The sequence below is a fragment of the Lampetra planeri genome, unplaced genomic scaffold, assembly GCF_965212315.1.
Source record: "Lampetra planeri unplaced genomic scaffold, kcLamPlan1.2.h2 scaffold_162, whole genome shotgun sequence".
Classification (NCBI taxonomy): domain Eukaryota; kingdom Metazoa; phylum Chordata; class Hyperoartia; order Petromyzontiformes; family Petromyzontidae; genus Lampetra; species Lampetra planeri.
The window spans coordinates 115,867-131,086 of record NW_027614351.1 but is presented as its reverse complement, the minus strand read 5'-3'; the positions used below and the strand labels follow the sequence as shown (position 1 = coordinate 131,086).

The 15,220-nt window shown below is 49.4% G+C and overlaps 1 protein-coding gene across 2 annotated transcripts; it reads right to left on the bottom strand.

Moving 5' to 3' along the window:
- Positions 1-1,277: 1,277 nt before the first annotated feature.
- Positions 1,278-14,992, bottom strand: LOC144739638 (uncharacterized). Of its 2 annotated transcripts, XM_078622566.1 has the most exons (4): positions 14,917-14,992; positions 4,200-4,416; positions 3,509-3,623; positions 1,278-3,225 (listed from the first exon to the last, which is right to left on the bottom strand). In XM_078622566.1, the coding sequence occupies exons 2-4, from the start codon at positions 4,398-4,400 to the stop codon at positions 2,219-2,221; spliced, it is 1,323 nt and encodes a 440-aa protein (XP_078478692.1). In that variant the 5' UTR covers positions 4,401-4,416; positions 14,917-14,992; the 3' UTR covers positions 1,278-2,218. The 2 variants fall into 2 exon arrangements, with proteins under 2 accessions (XP_078478692.1, XP_078478691.1); XM_078622565.1 differs by lacking the exon at positions 14,917-14,992 and having other exon boundaries at positions 4,200-10,111.
- Between the last annotated feature and the right edge of the window lie 228 nt (positions 14,993-15,220).

Here is a 15,220-nt window from a genome sequence, read left to right as displayed (position 1 = left end):
TGGTGGTGGTGGTGGTCGGGGGGGTTGAGGAGGGACAATCTTCGTTGTTTCGACTACGGATCACAGATGCTTGGGTTGTGCGTCCAGTGGGTGGTGGACCGATGTGGCAGCTGTCTTCGCTTCTTGCGCGTAAACGACTAAAAAATCCCCTTCACGTTTATTGTTCTAAACATGTATATGCGTGCGATAAACCGGTACTAACCGGTTTAACCGGTTTGCATTCGCTTACCGGTAACCGAATAAAAACTATATTTACACCCTTATTAAATATGCATACTGTATGTACAACGTTCACGCATTCAAACATACAGTAAACCTACGTCATTAACTACACACATACACGCAAAAAAAACATATATACATATTCACAGATACACAACATAGACAAAAATCCCCCGTGTAGCCTTAACAGACTGTTGGGGCAAGTGCTGTGAGCGAGCAGCACCTATGAAGGCCTGCACGGCACACGAGGGGGTGGGTGGCCAGCACCACGCCCGGCCGCCTTTGTCTCCCCAGTGACGATGTTTACACACCGCACCGGGTAGATAATCATCACTGGGTGTTGGCCGTGAGCGGGAATCGAACTCGGGTGGCCAAGTTCGTAGCGCAGCGTAGCGCTAAGCGCTGCACCACCGCTCCTCGCAGACACACACGCACGGATTCTCTCCGACACCCTGGGAAATATTTCTACAGACCAATTCAAACCTTATTGGTTCATAATCTAAATCTCAACGTTCATCCTACAAAATCCCGTCACATGGGAGAAACAAAGAGACACGGGTTTTTTTTTGCCCGTATTGAAACGGCCGTACGCCGTTTGGACAACGATACGGGGTAAACCGTATGGGTTGACATGTGTGTGTGTGTGTACCCTCTCCTCGCGATGGCCTGTGGGGACTGCTAGACCCGTGTCACCTATTGCGGTGCATACCAGCGACCCGGAGCGCAATATATTCCGCAGGAATGTTAAACACTCGTAGGGTTAAGGTGGTACACGTTGATAGTTACACACCAACCACCCCCAGCCCGCGTGCGAAAAATAGGTTACTGGACGCATTTAAAGAGCAAATCGATTTAAATATAGGGTCCGTATCGAACACGAAAGAGGAGGACCCGTGCCCATGCACGTCTGGCACTTTAGCAGGCACTGATTCAAGAATGCCAGACAGTGCTGACGAGGCAGTGAATGCTTGCAATCGGTCCATAGTTTTTCGTGCTCGCGTTAAAGACAAAATGCTGTTGAAAAGAAAAGCACTCAAAAAGAAGGCCCGATTATAAAAAAAAACTAATTTTATTTTTAATTACGTGGCGAGACAGGTGTGTACAGGCGAATTGTCTGCTGCGTTATCTTGTGACGCTCTCCGCAAAGGGACGCGGCAAACGATGATTAATTTCGTGATGTGCATCGCACACCACCGTGCTCTGGAAGTCAGCGAACGGACGCCGGACGAGACATCGCTGGGCGAGACGCGCTCAGGTCTGTGAACATCTCTGCAGAGCGACGCTCACACCACCCGTAGCTGATGCAGCACTGCCTATGCGGCGCGGGAGAGGGGCGGGGGGTCAATTACTCGGTGAGGGCGGATATGTGGCGTTCGGATATGCGGCGTCGCACACAGGAGGAAGAGGGGGGGGACGTGGCTCGCTCGGATTAGCACGTGGCCAGCACGCGCCCAGACTCGGCCATCGCTCAGCTCGTGAGGCCGTCACGTGAGCCGTCACGTGGCCACCACGATGCTAGCACGTGACCAGCCACGTGACCCCCACGTGGCCACCACGAGGCCGTCACGTGGTCACCACGATGCTAGCGCGTGGCCAGCCACGTGACCACCACGTGGCCACCACGAGGCCGTCACGTGGCCACCACGATGCTAGCACGTGGCCAGCCACGTGACCACCACGTGGCCACCACGAGGCCGTCACGTGGCCACCACGATGCTAGCACGTGGCCAGCCACGTGACCACCACGTGGCCACCACGAGGCCGTCACGTGGCCACCACGATGCTAGCACGTGGCCAGCCACGTGCCCACCACGAGGCCGTCACGTGGCCACCACGATGCTAGCGCGTGGCCAGCCACGTGACCACCACGTGGCCACCACGAGGCCGTCACGTGGCCACCACGATGCTAGCACGTGACCAGCCACGTGACCACCACGTGGCCACCACGAGGCCGTCACGTGGTCACCACGATGCTAGCACGTGGCCAGCCACGCTGCTAGCACGCCTGCAGAAGAGACTCCACAGAGAAAGGGAGAGGCCGCCGGACAGAGGCCGACTTCTTGCTTTGAGATGTCGCGAACACGGCCACCTCATCGTCCGCGTCATCATCCTGCTCCTTCTCATCTCTGTCGCGCTCCGTTCGCGACTTGACTGTGGCGCTCTGCGAGTTCGGAAACCTTTTGAAGGCCGAGGAGAGGTCGTGATGACCCAGTGACTGTGACCTCCACGCGTCAAGCGTGGTCAAATCCCGCGCGCTTGGGCAGGTGCAGGTGACATCGAGGTCCTGCTGCTGCTGCTGATGATGATGATGACCATCACGATCATCATCTTTACGCTGGTGCTGATGATGGTGGTGACCAGCATCATGACGGTGGTGGTGTTGATGGAGGTGATGTTCCAGCTGTAAGAAGTAAGCGGTCGTTGCATCTGCTTCACCGGACACGATTCGCGGCAGGGGTTGAATATTTGACATCAACATATGTGATGATGCTGCTGCTGACGCTGCTGATGCTGATGATGATGTCAGTGGAGACGAGTGCACCACTGGACACAGCTCCATCAGAGGAGCACCGAGCGTTTTAGGACACGATTTGGGCATCGTGAGGTCCAGAGGTGATGGGCGCTGCTGATTATGATGATGCTGCTGCTGCTGATGATGTTGTTGCTGTTGTTGCTGTTGAAGATGTTCGTGCAAGCAGGACTGTAAATAGGTGGCCCTAGATACTGCAGAAGCCCCGAGTGGCCACATCGCTGGGAGGAGGTGGACGATGGGTCTGCAGGGTTGGTTGTCCACCAGGTGATGATGCTGGTGATGGCTGTGGAGTCTCTCGCGCTCCATCATCACCGACTCCAGTTCCCTGTCGGCGAACGCTCGGCGCTTGCGCATCCTCTCGCTGAGTGCGGGAGGGAGGCACGACGATGACGACGAGGAGGAGGAGGTGGTGGATGAAGTACCGGAGCAGCCACTACGCGAGTCAGCCTCCAGGGCAGGGGGACGATAACCTGCGTGGTGAGAAAGAGAGGTGGTGGTGGTGGCGGTGGAGCTGACTGTGATGGTGATGTTGGCAGTGTCGAGGATGGGTTCTTCATTTGTACAGTGGCGATGGTGACAGAACAATTGGTGTTGTTGATGTTCACAGTGATGGCGATGAAGACGATGCTGGTGGCAATGCTCTCATTGATGTTTACTGTGACCATTATAATGATGTTGCTGATGAGGATACATTTACATGTTGCTGCTGATGATGATGATGATCATGAGGATCATCATCATCAGCATCATCACCTTCCAGGATGCTCCGCGCCACGATGCCGGGTGTCCGGGCCGCGCGCGCGTGACCCGCGGAGCGAGAGGAGGTCACGACCCCCCCGGCAGCCGCGTCCACGTGACGAGTCCTCGACTGAAGCACAAACGCCGCAGCATCAGCAACGCCGCGAGAGACGCGCTCTATCCACTGCTGGACGAGGGACATCATGCTCGGCACTGTCGCGATGCCACAATCCAACCCCGCGCGTTTGCACGGCTGTCTTTGCACGGCGGTCGGCCGGTCTCTGTCTCTCTCTCCCTCCTTTGGCTGCTATTCCTTCACCAGTCTCGTCCCCTATTAACAGTCCCAGATACTCAACCTGCCCGCCAGAGCCCATCCCTGACATCAAGGAGACGCCCATTATCACATTTAGGCTCCTCCCCCTCCCACAGAAGCCCTGCCTCTTATCACATTTAGGCTCCCCCTCCCCCAGGAGCCCCGCCCATTATCACCTTTAGGCTCCTCCCCCTCCCCAGAAGCCCCGCCTCTTATCACCTTTAGGCTCCTCCCCCAGGAGCCCCGCCCATTATCACCTTTAGGCTCCTCACCCTCCCCCAGAAGCCCCGCCTCCTATCGCATTTAGGCTCCTCCCCCAGGAGCCCCGCCCATTATCACCTTTAGGCTCCCCCCCCTCCCTCCTCCCTCCCCCCTCCCTCCCCCCTCCCTCACCTGCTGCTGCTGCTGCCTGCGCAGCGCCACCTGCGCGGCCATCACGCGCTGGCGCTCGAGCACCAGCTGGCAGTTGGCGCATGCGCAGTCGCGCCAGCGGCAGAAGCGCTTGTGGCCCTTGAGGCGCGACACGACCCCGTGGTTGCGGCAGCGCGCGCACTTGGGGGTGCGGGTCACGTGACCCAGCCCAGAGCCCTCCATGGGAGAGGGGGGGGGGCTGCGGGGTGGGTAGGGGACAAAGATGGCAGCGGATGTGGTTGAACACGTGGTCGTCAGCTTTTCGCGAGCCATGTTGACCATGAGAGAGGTGTGTTCGTGGGTGAGGTTGTTAGGTCGTTTCTCGGGACGCGTGCCCTGGTGAGGGTCGTGGTGGCAGCGTGTTGAGTGATCGCCACGCCACACTTTCCCTGGCGACGAGACTCGAGCATTACTATACACTATACAGAACCGGCCCTAGACCTTTGGGGGCCATAAGCAAAATTTGGTTGGAGGCCCCTTTGATGTATAATTTTTTTCACCCACTAGCTAGCAGTGACTCTAGGGGGCCCTCTGCTGGCCACGGGGCCCTTTGCAATTGCAAGGGTCGCTTAGTGACTGGGCCGGCTCTGACACTATACACTACGATACATTACTATACACTATACACTACGGTACACTATACACTACGATACACAGACTGTGTAGCTCTTCCTGGGGAATTCCCAGGTGTTCCCAGACCAGCCAAGCGACGTCGTCCCCCACAGCAACGTGTCTTGGGCCGTCCCCCGGGATCTTGGCCCACGTAGCAGGCTTTAGATCGCGTAAATATAAATGTGTCGTTAAACACACTGCCACCCGACACAGCCAATTAGTAAGGTTTGTCACGGAAACAACGTGACAATTCGTTACTAGTACAGCACTAACCTGTGTGTCGGAGAGTAAACCCACGACATCTACGATTCGAGTAGCGTGACGTTTCGCCAGTAGTTTACAACGAGCATCAAGGACGTAGCCATGGAGTCCATATTGGGGGGGGCAAATTTTCCAGGGGGTCTGGGGTACCCCCCAGAAAAAAAAATCTAAATTTGAAAATGAATTTCCTGCCTAAAATAAAAAAAAAATGCACTAATACATGGGATGGACTTTAAAAAAAATTTTTACAATAATGTCTAAGAGTGTATTGTATTACATTGCTCTGTTTTTACTTTTTTTTTACCTTTTTTGTTTCATTGTATGTAATGGCAGAGATTAGGGATTCATAAAGTACAACCATAACCACAATCATATAAACGGAAATCTAGATTTGAAGCTTTCGTGACTGCAAGAATTCATATTCTTAGGTTTTTTCGGTAAAGTCACATAGGTGAAAAATTTAAATTTATAAAAGTAAACTTAAAATAAAAGAAAAATCACGACGTTTCGGAGGCAACACTTGATACAGCTATCGTGCTGTGACGGTTCCACCTGAAGACGGAAGCTTGTGTTGCCTCCGAAACGTCGTGATTTTTATTTTATTTTTATTTTACTTTTATTAATTTTAATTTTTCACCTACGTGACTTTACCGAAAAAACCTAAGAATAAAAAAACGGAAATCTATTTTATAGCAATATATTGGGGGGGACATTTGGAGCATATTTGAATATTGATGTGTCCCCCCCCCCCCCCCTCCAATATATATTATAATTACGGCATTGACGAGCATCATCAGACGACAGCCAGAGTTGTGGAGAAATCCTCCCCTCCTGTTTCGGTCTTAAATAGACGGGGGGGGGAGGTGTAAGTGTGACGTCGTCACTTGTGAGCCAATCACGTGTCAGTTTAAATGCCCCCACCCCCCCGTCCCCCGTGACACGACAACTCTGCTCACGAAAAACATCAACTCGCAATCAGCTGTCCACAATTTTGTGTCGTAAGACGCTCCCACCCACCACTTGACGCAGCCAAGAACTACTGGACATCTTTCGATTTAAAGCTTTCGTGACTGCAGGGATTCATCTTCTTGGTTTATTTCGGTAAAGTCACGTAGAAGGGAAATAATAAAATAATACAAATTCAATATAATTCTCACGATTTAAAGCTTTCGTGACTGCAGGGATTCTTCTTCTTGGTTTATTTCGGTAAAGTCACGTAGAAGGGAAATAATAAAATAATAAAAATTCAATATAATTCTCACGATTTAAAGCTTTCGTGACTGCATGGATTCATCTTCTTGGTTCTTTCGGTAAAGTCACGTAGAAGGGAAATAATAAAATAATAAAAATTTTACATAATAAAATACAATTCTCACGACGTTTCGGCCTCAACGCAAGCAGCCGTCCTCAGGTGAAGAACAGGTCTGTCGGAAAGACAGCGTTTGGTGCCGAAACGTCGTGAGAATTTTTTAGTATGTTTTATTTTTATTATTTTATTATTTCCCTTCTACGTGACTTGACCGAAAGAACCAAGAAGATACTGGACATCTGTGCAAAAAGAGGGTTTATAGCTCATCGGATTCCTCCATGCAGTGTACACAACAAAAACATGTGATTCCGAATCAAATAAATAGTCGCGCGTGTGCAGACGGTGAACGCGGACAACGATGATTGTTACAGCTCCCGCAGTGGCTGCGTGCGATCAGCAATAAAAACAAATTAACCCGTAAAAACAAAGTTTTTCACTATAAATCCTTTATATGCGTGGCGGTTAAAGTCCTCTCGTCCTCTGGCTTGAGATGGCTGCCACCTATGGCTCAGATGATTGCCTGCCACCATTAAGCAATTGGTAATTAAATATAAAAAAAAAATCCTAAAAAGTGTAACATTTTGGAAAAAAAATTTCACGAAAATAAATTGTCACGCACAACGAGTCTGTGTGCAAAATGTCAGCTCGATTGGATCACGGGAAGTGGGTTAAAAAACGACCGAAAGATTTGCACGGTCGTAAGCGCGCAAGCAAGCAAGTGAACTTAATATAAAGGATTTAAAAACGCAGTTCGCCCGATCGAAAATCGTTCCCTCGAGTAAATTAAAAAACTATAAAATAAAATAAATTATTTTACCAAGTAAGGCCCCACCCTTCTTCAGAAGCGACCTGACCGCAGATGATAGCTCAAGCCAAGTGGCTTATCACGTGGACATTTAGAGCAGCAATATACTCGAAACGCGTGATGTTCATTCTAATTGTGGAGGGGGAAACTGGAGGACCCGGAGAAGAAAAACGCGACCACGGGGAGATAGACCACGCAAACTACAAACATACAGCAGCAGGCGTCAGGGTCGGGATCGAACCCACGACCTCCTGTATACGAGGCGAGGTAGTGAACATCTCCTAGCCACCGTGATGATGATGAGAGAAAGAGAGAGACACGCAAACTCCAAATATACAGCAGCAGGCGTCAGGGTCGGGATCGAACCCACGACCTCCTGTACACCAGGCGAGGTAGTTAACATCTCCTAGCCACCGTGATGATGAGAGAGAGAGACACGCAAACTCCAAATATACAGCAGCAGGCGTCAGGGTCGGGACCGAACCCACGACCTCCTGTAGACCAGGCGAGGGAGATAACATCTCACCACCGCGGTGCCCAGTACTTTATCTTGCATTTATTCATCATAAACAAACACAATCACAATATACACAAGGTACTCTACACACGTGCACAAGGACATCGTACACAGTGCATTATTCAGAATCAGAATATGTCTTCATACTGGGAGGAATCCGATGAGCTATGAAGTTCTGTTTTCACAGATGTCCACGTGTACAATTACACTATACACAATATACAATATACTATTCACAGATACACCATCTACTATTCACACAGTGTACAATTACACTATACACAATATACAATATACTATTCACAGATACAAGAACAAAATACACAATAAACTATTCACACACGGGTACAATTACTCTATAAACAATATACTATTCACAGATACAATCACAACATACACAATCAACTATTCACACAGTGTACACTTTTCACAATATATTATTCAGAGATAAAATCACAATATACACAATCTACTATTAACACACGTGTATAATTACACTATACTTAATATACTATTCACAGATATAATCACAAAATACACAATCTTTCCTATTCACACACGTGTACAATTTTCACAATATACTATTCACAGATATAATATACACAAACTACTATTTACACAGTGTACACTTACACCTTTTACAATATACTATTTACAGCTACAACCACAAAATACACAATCTATACTATCCACACATGTGTACAATTACACTCTACACAATATACTATTCGCGGATACAATCACAAAATACACAATCTACTATCCACACACGTGTACAATTACACTCTACACAATATACTATTCACGGATACTTTTCAAAACTATACAAAATGACGATGAACACAATGTACTCTTCACACGCGTGAAAACATTTGACAAACACAAAGATCCCCCGTATAGCCTGAACGGACTGTAGGGGCAAGTGCTGTTAGCGAGTGGCACCTATGAAGGCCGACACGGCACACGAGGGGGTGGGTGGCCGGCACAGCACACGAGGGGGTGGGTGGCCGGCACCACGCGCGGCCGCCTTTGCCTCCCAAGTGGCGACGTTTACACACCGCACCAGGTACTCAATTGAGGCTGAGTCGACCTAGAGGAGGCAAGCGCGTGTGTCCGTGAGTAGAAGCCAACAGGGTCGCCGTGGCGCGCACTGATCGCGTCGTCGTCTGCTCGTTTTCGTTGTGGCCGTGATCACACCACGTGTGCCCACATCAGTGCCGGATTAAGCTAGTGTGGGGCCTGTAGCATATCTTATAAAAAGGCCCTCAATAAAAAACTATATTAAAACACATTTTTTTTTACTTTCTTGGTAAAGTAATTGTATTTTTGAATTTGCTATAAACACAGACAATACGACAAATCGCTTAGCTTAAACACCCAGCCGTTCATAAAAGTTGAAGGCGGTGTAGTACTATAGTAATAGAGCAAGTGCAGAATCACTGAAGCAAAATTGATAGCTTGAAAGCATTTAGCGCGGGGCCCTTGAAAGTGCGGGGCCCGTAGCTACTACATATGTAGTAGCTACTATACGTGTAGTAGCTACTACACGTGTAGTACCACACGTGTAGTAGCTGTAGTAGCTACTACACGTGTAGTAGCTACTACACATGTAGCTACTTTTGCTATTAGGATTATGGATTTTCTGTTCATGTTTATGTTTGTTGCGGTTGCACCCGATTCAAGAGCCGAATGGCTCACAGGGCTATACCAAATAAATGAAAATTGAAAATTGAAAAACTTAATCCGGCACTGGCCCATATACAAAACCACATTCGCTCGCCGCGAACCGGTAACCGTTTCCAGTTGAACGCTTGTAATGAACGCACCGATTGGACATACGGCACGGCGGCAAAAAGTCACCGCGTGGTCGATTTTTACCCCTCCTCTGTTCTCTGTTAAAAGGCAAAGAAGCAGCCCTGCTAAATGGTCGCTCGCTTAGCCCCCGCCCCGCCCCTGTGTTTAAAGTGAACGTGTCAAGTGTATTGCTCGACATAATAGTACTCGATTTGTAAATGCCGCGGGTTTACTCTCCAACACGCCAGTGCGTGGTAAACTAGTAACTCATTTTCGATTTAAAGCTGTCGTGACTGCAGGGATTCATCTTCTTGGTTCTTTCGGTAAAGTCACGTAGAAGGGAAATAATTATATTATATTTTATTATTATATTATATTATTATATTATGTTTTATTTTTATTATTTTATTATTTCCCTTCTAGTAACTAATTGTGACGAACCTTTTTAATTTGACTGTGTCGGGTGGTCGCGGGTTTCACGACACATTTATATTTACACGAATTTAACCCCCAAAAAAAAACATTCTAATGGAGACTTTTCTTGACTTGCCGAAAACCGGTAACCCATTTAAACCGGGGTTTTATGTTTAACCATCGCAACACCGCGGTCATTGCCTCTGCAACCAGACAGAGACGAAGCCGCGTGTCTGCCGTTGGCGTTAATCGCTTTCACACGCGCGCTGGTCTGGCCAGAGACGGCATCAACTACACGTCGCTTACACAAAAGCGACTTCCGATCCTCGCGATGCGTGTAAACGAATCGAGTCGTTGTCAGCTTTGTAGAATTAATGCGAACTCTGTGCTCAGAATAACCAGCGGGGCCGATGCGCGCGTCTCCTTCATGAATGGTAAATGAAGAGACGCAAGCCAACAGCAACCGTATAGTAAACCCATGTAGACACATAGAGATACACACAGAGATGCATAGAGATACACAGAGACACAGAGAGATACACAGAGACTCAGAGACACAGAGAGATACACAGATACTCAGAGACACATAGAGATACACAGAGACACATAGAGATACACAGAGACTCAGAGATACACAGACTCAGAGACACATAGAGATACACAGAGACTCAGAGACACACAGACACAGAGAGACACATAGAGACACACAAAGACTCAGAGATACACAGAGATACACAGAGACTCGGAGACCCATAGAGACCTATAGAGATACACAAAGACTCAGAGACCCATAGAGATACACAGAGACTCGGAGACACACAGAGACCCATAGAGATATATAAAGCCATACACATAGAGACCCACCGAGATACATTAAAGACAAGACAGAGTAGTGGCGATTGTAACCACGCAGCCCAAACTATCGACCAGCCAGTAACCCACTGTCGTCTGCGCTTCTGCGTCGGAGGCGGAATAGCAAAACGACGCGAACTCTTTTGCATTTCCCATAAATATGCTAAATTCCTCTTGATATGCAAATTCTTTTGTCAAGGCGCCCTTTTTCCCCCCTTCCAACCCAGCTTAAATATATGCTCCAAGCGTGGTGCTGTTTCATTCAGACGCTGTCGCCTCGACAGACCTGGTTTTCACCTGAGGACGGCTACTTGCGTTGTGGCCGAAACGTCGTGAGAATTATTTTATTATGTTTTATTTGTATTATTTTATTACTTCCCTTCTACGTGACTTTACCGAAAGAACCAAGAAGACGCGAACTCTCTTTACTGCAGCCCTCTCGTCTTGGCCAGCAGACATCAACGTTGTCCTCGAGCTTCTGAACGTGCTGTCGCCTATACGCGATGACAGAACGACGCGCCCGACGTGGTATATCGTTTTGCGTTGAACTAAGACCCACATCAATATTCTGACATCTTCTTGGTTCTTTCGGTAAAGTCACGTAGAATGGGAAATAATAAAGTAATAAAAATAAAACATCATAAAATAATTCTCACGACGTTTCGGCCACAACGCAAGCAGCCGTCCTCAGGTAGAGAACAGGTCCATTATTTTATTATATTTTATTATTTATTATTTTATTATTTCCATTCTACGTGACTTTACAGAAAGAACCAAGAAGATGAATCCCTGCGGTCACGAAAGCTTTACATCGAAACATTCTGACAGTTCGCCAGCATCGATGCAAGCAAGCAAGCCTGGCTCTGCTGATGAGACGGAGAACGTCGAAACCGGCCCAGAGTTGTGCTCGTGTGGAACTTTCTTTGCTGATGGGATGCGTACAAAATGTTGCTGTGCGGAGGACGGACGGGGGTGTGGGCACGCGGAGGCGACCTCTCTGCTTCTTCATCTCGTTTCGGACGAAGCCTCTGTTCGTCGGCGGATCATTTGCGGGTAGACTGGTAGACGGGAGTAGGTGACACGCGGCTATCAGTAGCCCACAGCCCCATGGCTAGAGACATCGCTGGATGTGGTGTGCCGTGCTGCGGCCGCATTTTTCCGGCTCGCCGAACTCAAGTAGAAGCGCTATTGCTCCAGGAGCGCCGATTAGCGCGGTGGGCTACGTGCGGTGCGAAAGAAGTTCAACGTACCGTACGTACACAATGACGCTCCGCGAACGAGACGGGTTCATCGGAGAGACAAGGCAGAGCAAGCGAGCCGGGATCGATATCAATCGCCGCTGAGGTTACCGGTTCAGCGTAACGATCAGCAGCGATCGTTCGGTCTACCGCATTCATATCGTGGTCAATACACGCACGTGCAAAGCCAGCAGTGATAGACAGACGAGGTATGTGGTTGATGCTGGCACGGGCCGTGTGATGGTCTCTCTCCCTCTGCCGTGCATCATAGCGCAGCGCGCTAACCACACTCAAGCCTCACCCGAATGAGCATCACAGTGAACAGCAAAGTGAAAAAATAAAGTTATCAAACTTGGGTATATTTCTATAAATCTCGCGGAACTGCGCGAGCAGAGATGAACAAACTAAACTTTATATAATTGGTTATTTCGGTAAAGTCACGTAGAAGGGAAATAATAAAATTAAAATAATAAAATAAACTTAACTTTTATTTTACCAGGTCAGGCCCACTGACCTATACAGATCTTTGTCAGAAGCGACCTGGCCACAAATGATAGTTCAACGAAGTTGTTTATCACGTGGGAATTTATAGCAGCCAAATACTCTAAACGCGCGTTTATAGATGTGAAGGGAAACCCTGAAGGAAACGGATACAAATCCACGCGACCACGGGGAGAGAGACACGCAAACTCCAAATATACAGCAGCAGGCGTCAGGGTCGGGATCGAATCCACGACCTCCTGTGTACCAGGCGAGGTAGTTAACATCTCCTAGCCACCGTGACGATGATGAAAGACACGCAAACTCCAAATATTCAACAGGCGTCAGGGTCGGGATCGAACCCACGACCTCCTGTACACCAGGCGAGGTAGTTAACATCTCCTAGCCACCGTGATGATGATGAGAGAGAGACACGCAAACTCCAAATATACAGCAGCAGGCGTCAGGGTCGGAATCGAATCCACGACCTCCTGTACACCAGGCGAGGTAGTTAACATCTCCTAGCCACCGTGACGATGATGAAAGACACGCAAACTCCAAATATTCAACAGGCGTCAGGGTCGGGATCGAATCCACGACCTCCTGTACACCAGGCGAGGTAGTTAACATCTCCTAGCCACCGTGATGATGATGAGAGAGAGACAAGCAAACTCCAAATATACAGCAGCAGGCGTCAGGGTCGGAATCGAATCCACGACCTCCTGTACACCAGGCGAGGTAGTTAACATCTCCTAGCCACCGTGACGATGATGAAAGACACGCAAACTCCAAATATTCAACAGGCGTCAGGGTCGGGATCGAACCCACGACCTCCTGTACACCAGGCGAGGTAGTTAACATCTCCTAGCCACCGTGATGATGATGAGAGAGAGACACGCAAACTCCAAATATACAGCAGCAGGCGTCAGGGTCGGGATCGAATCCACGACCTCCTGTACACCAGGCGAGGTAGTTAACATCTCCTAGCCACCGTGACGATGATGAAAGACACGCAAACTCCAAATATTCAACAGGCGTCAGGGTCGGGATCGAACCCACGACCTCCTGTACACCAGGCGAGGTAGTTAACATCTCCTAGCCACCGTGACGATGATGAAAGACACGCAAACTCCAAATATTCAACAGGCGTCAGGGTCGGGATCGAATCCACGACCTCCTGTACACCAGGCGAGGTAGTTAACATCTCCTGGCCACCGTGATGATGATGAGAGAGAGAGAGAGACACGCAAACTCCAAATATACAGCAGGCGTCAGGGTCGGGATCGAACCCACGACCTCCTGTACACCAGGCGAGGTAGTTAACATCTCCTAGCCACCGTGATGATGATGAGAGAGTGACACGCAAACTCCAAATATACAACAGGCGTCAGGGTCGGCATCGAATCCACGACCTCCTGTACACCAGGCGAGGTAGTTAACATCTCGCCACCGTGGCACCCAAACACAAATAACAGTAACAATGCAGTGCCTTGATCATTGACCATCGTCCCCCTATAGCATCATGACAATCCGTGATATATCCACTGCTGGATGAATGCCTCCCCACGCCATCGCCACCCCTCACGCTCCAGCCCACGCCACTTCTCCTCGCAGCGCCCCGAACGATCGTTTCTCTGGCGAGCAGCCCCCTTCGACGGAGGAGGATGAACAGTAGCACCAGCACCACACGAACTCTGTTCTCTCTCTCTCTCGCTCTCTCACGAAGCCCTCTCTCGTCGTCGCCAGCAGACATCGACATTGGCGTTTCGCTCCCGAACCAGACTGCTGAACAAAATATAATCCGTATCTATAAATGTGTGTATGTGTGTGCGCGCGTGCGTGTACGCGCGTCTGTGTACGCGCGTGTGTGTGTGTGTGTTTGCGCGCGTGTGTGTGTGTGTTTGCGCGCGTGTGTGTGTGTGTGTTTGCGCGCGTGTGTGTGTGTGTGTTTGCGCGCGTGTGTGTGTGTGTGTTTGCGCGTGTGTGTGTGTGTGTTTGCGCGTGTGTGTGTGTTTGCGCGCGTGTGTGTGTGTTTGCGCGCGTGTGTGTGTGTGTGTTTGCGCGTGTGTGTGTGTGTTTGCGCGTGTGTGTGTGTGTGTTTGCGCGCGTGTGTGTGTGTGTGTGTTTGCGCGTGTGTGTGTGTGTTTGCGCGTGTGTGTGTGTGTTTGCGCGCGTGTGTGTGTGTGTTTGCGCGCGTGTGTGTGTGTTTGCGCGCGTGTGTGTGTGTGTGTTTGCGCGTGTGTGTGTGTGTTTGCGCGCGTGTGTGTGTGTGTGTGTTTGCGCGTGTGTGTGTGTTTGCGCGTGTGTGTGTGTGTGTTTGCGCGCGTGTGTGTGTGTGTGTGTTTGCGCGTGTGTGTGTGTTTGCGCGTGTGTGTGTGTGTGTTTGCGCGCGTGTGTGTGTGTTTGCGCGAACTTACCTGTAAAGTCGCGTCGGCTGAAGGTTGCGGCAGCTGTGAGTGTGTGAGTGAGTGTATTTACGCGTCTGTCTGGGTGTATGTATATTCGTGTAGATGTGTGTGTGTATAATCGGTGTGTATGGGTATCTACGCGTATGTATCTATAGCTGCATGCGTGTCTAGTATATATCAGTATATGTCTGTGTGTGTGTATTTATATTTAAACAAAGTTGTCCGGCACAGACCTAATGAATAATCGGCCGGCGACAAACAGCACCATCAGAATTGTGCTCAGTTGTAAGAAGAGTGCACCAGGTGCCTGCAA

Excerpts from the sequence above, each read along its gene's own strand:
- LOC144739638 (XM_078622565.1), bottom strand. The coding sequence starts at position 4,499 with ATGGTCAACATGGCTCGCGAAAAGCTGACGACCACGTGTTCAACCACA. Across the intron at positions 3,624-4,199 it reads GCAGGCAGCAGCAGCAGCAG|TCGAGGACTCGTCACGTGGA; the intron begins GTGAGGGAGGGG and ends TTTGTGCTTCAG. Across the intron at positions 3,226-3,508 it reads GGCGCGGAGCATCCTGGAAG|GTTATCGTCCCCCTGCCCTG; the intron begins GTGATGATGCTG and ends CTCACCACGCAG.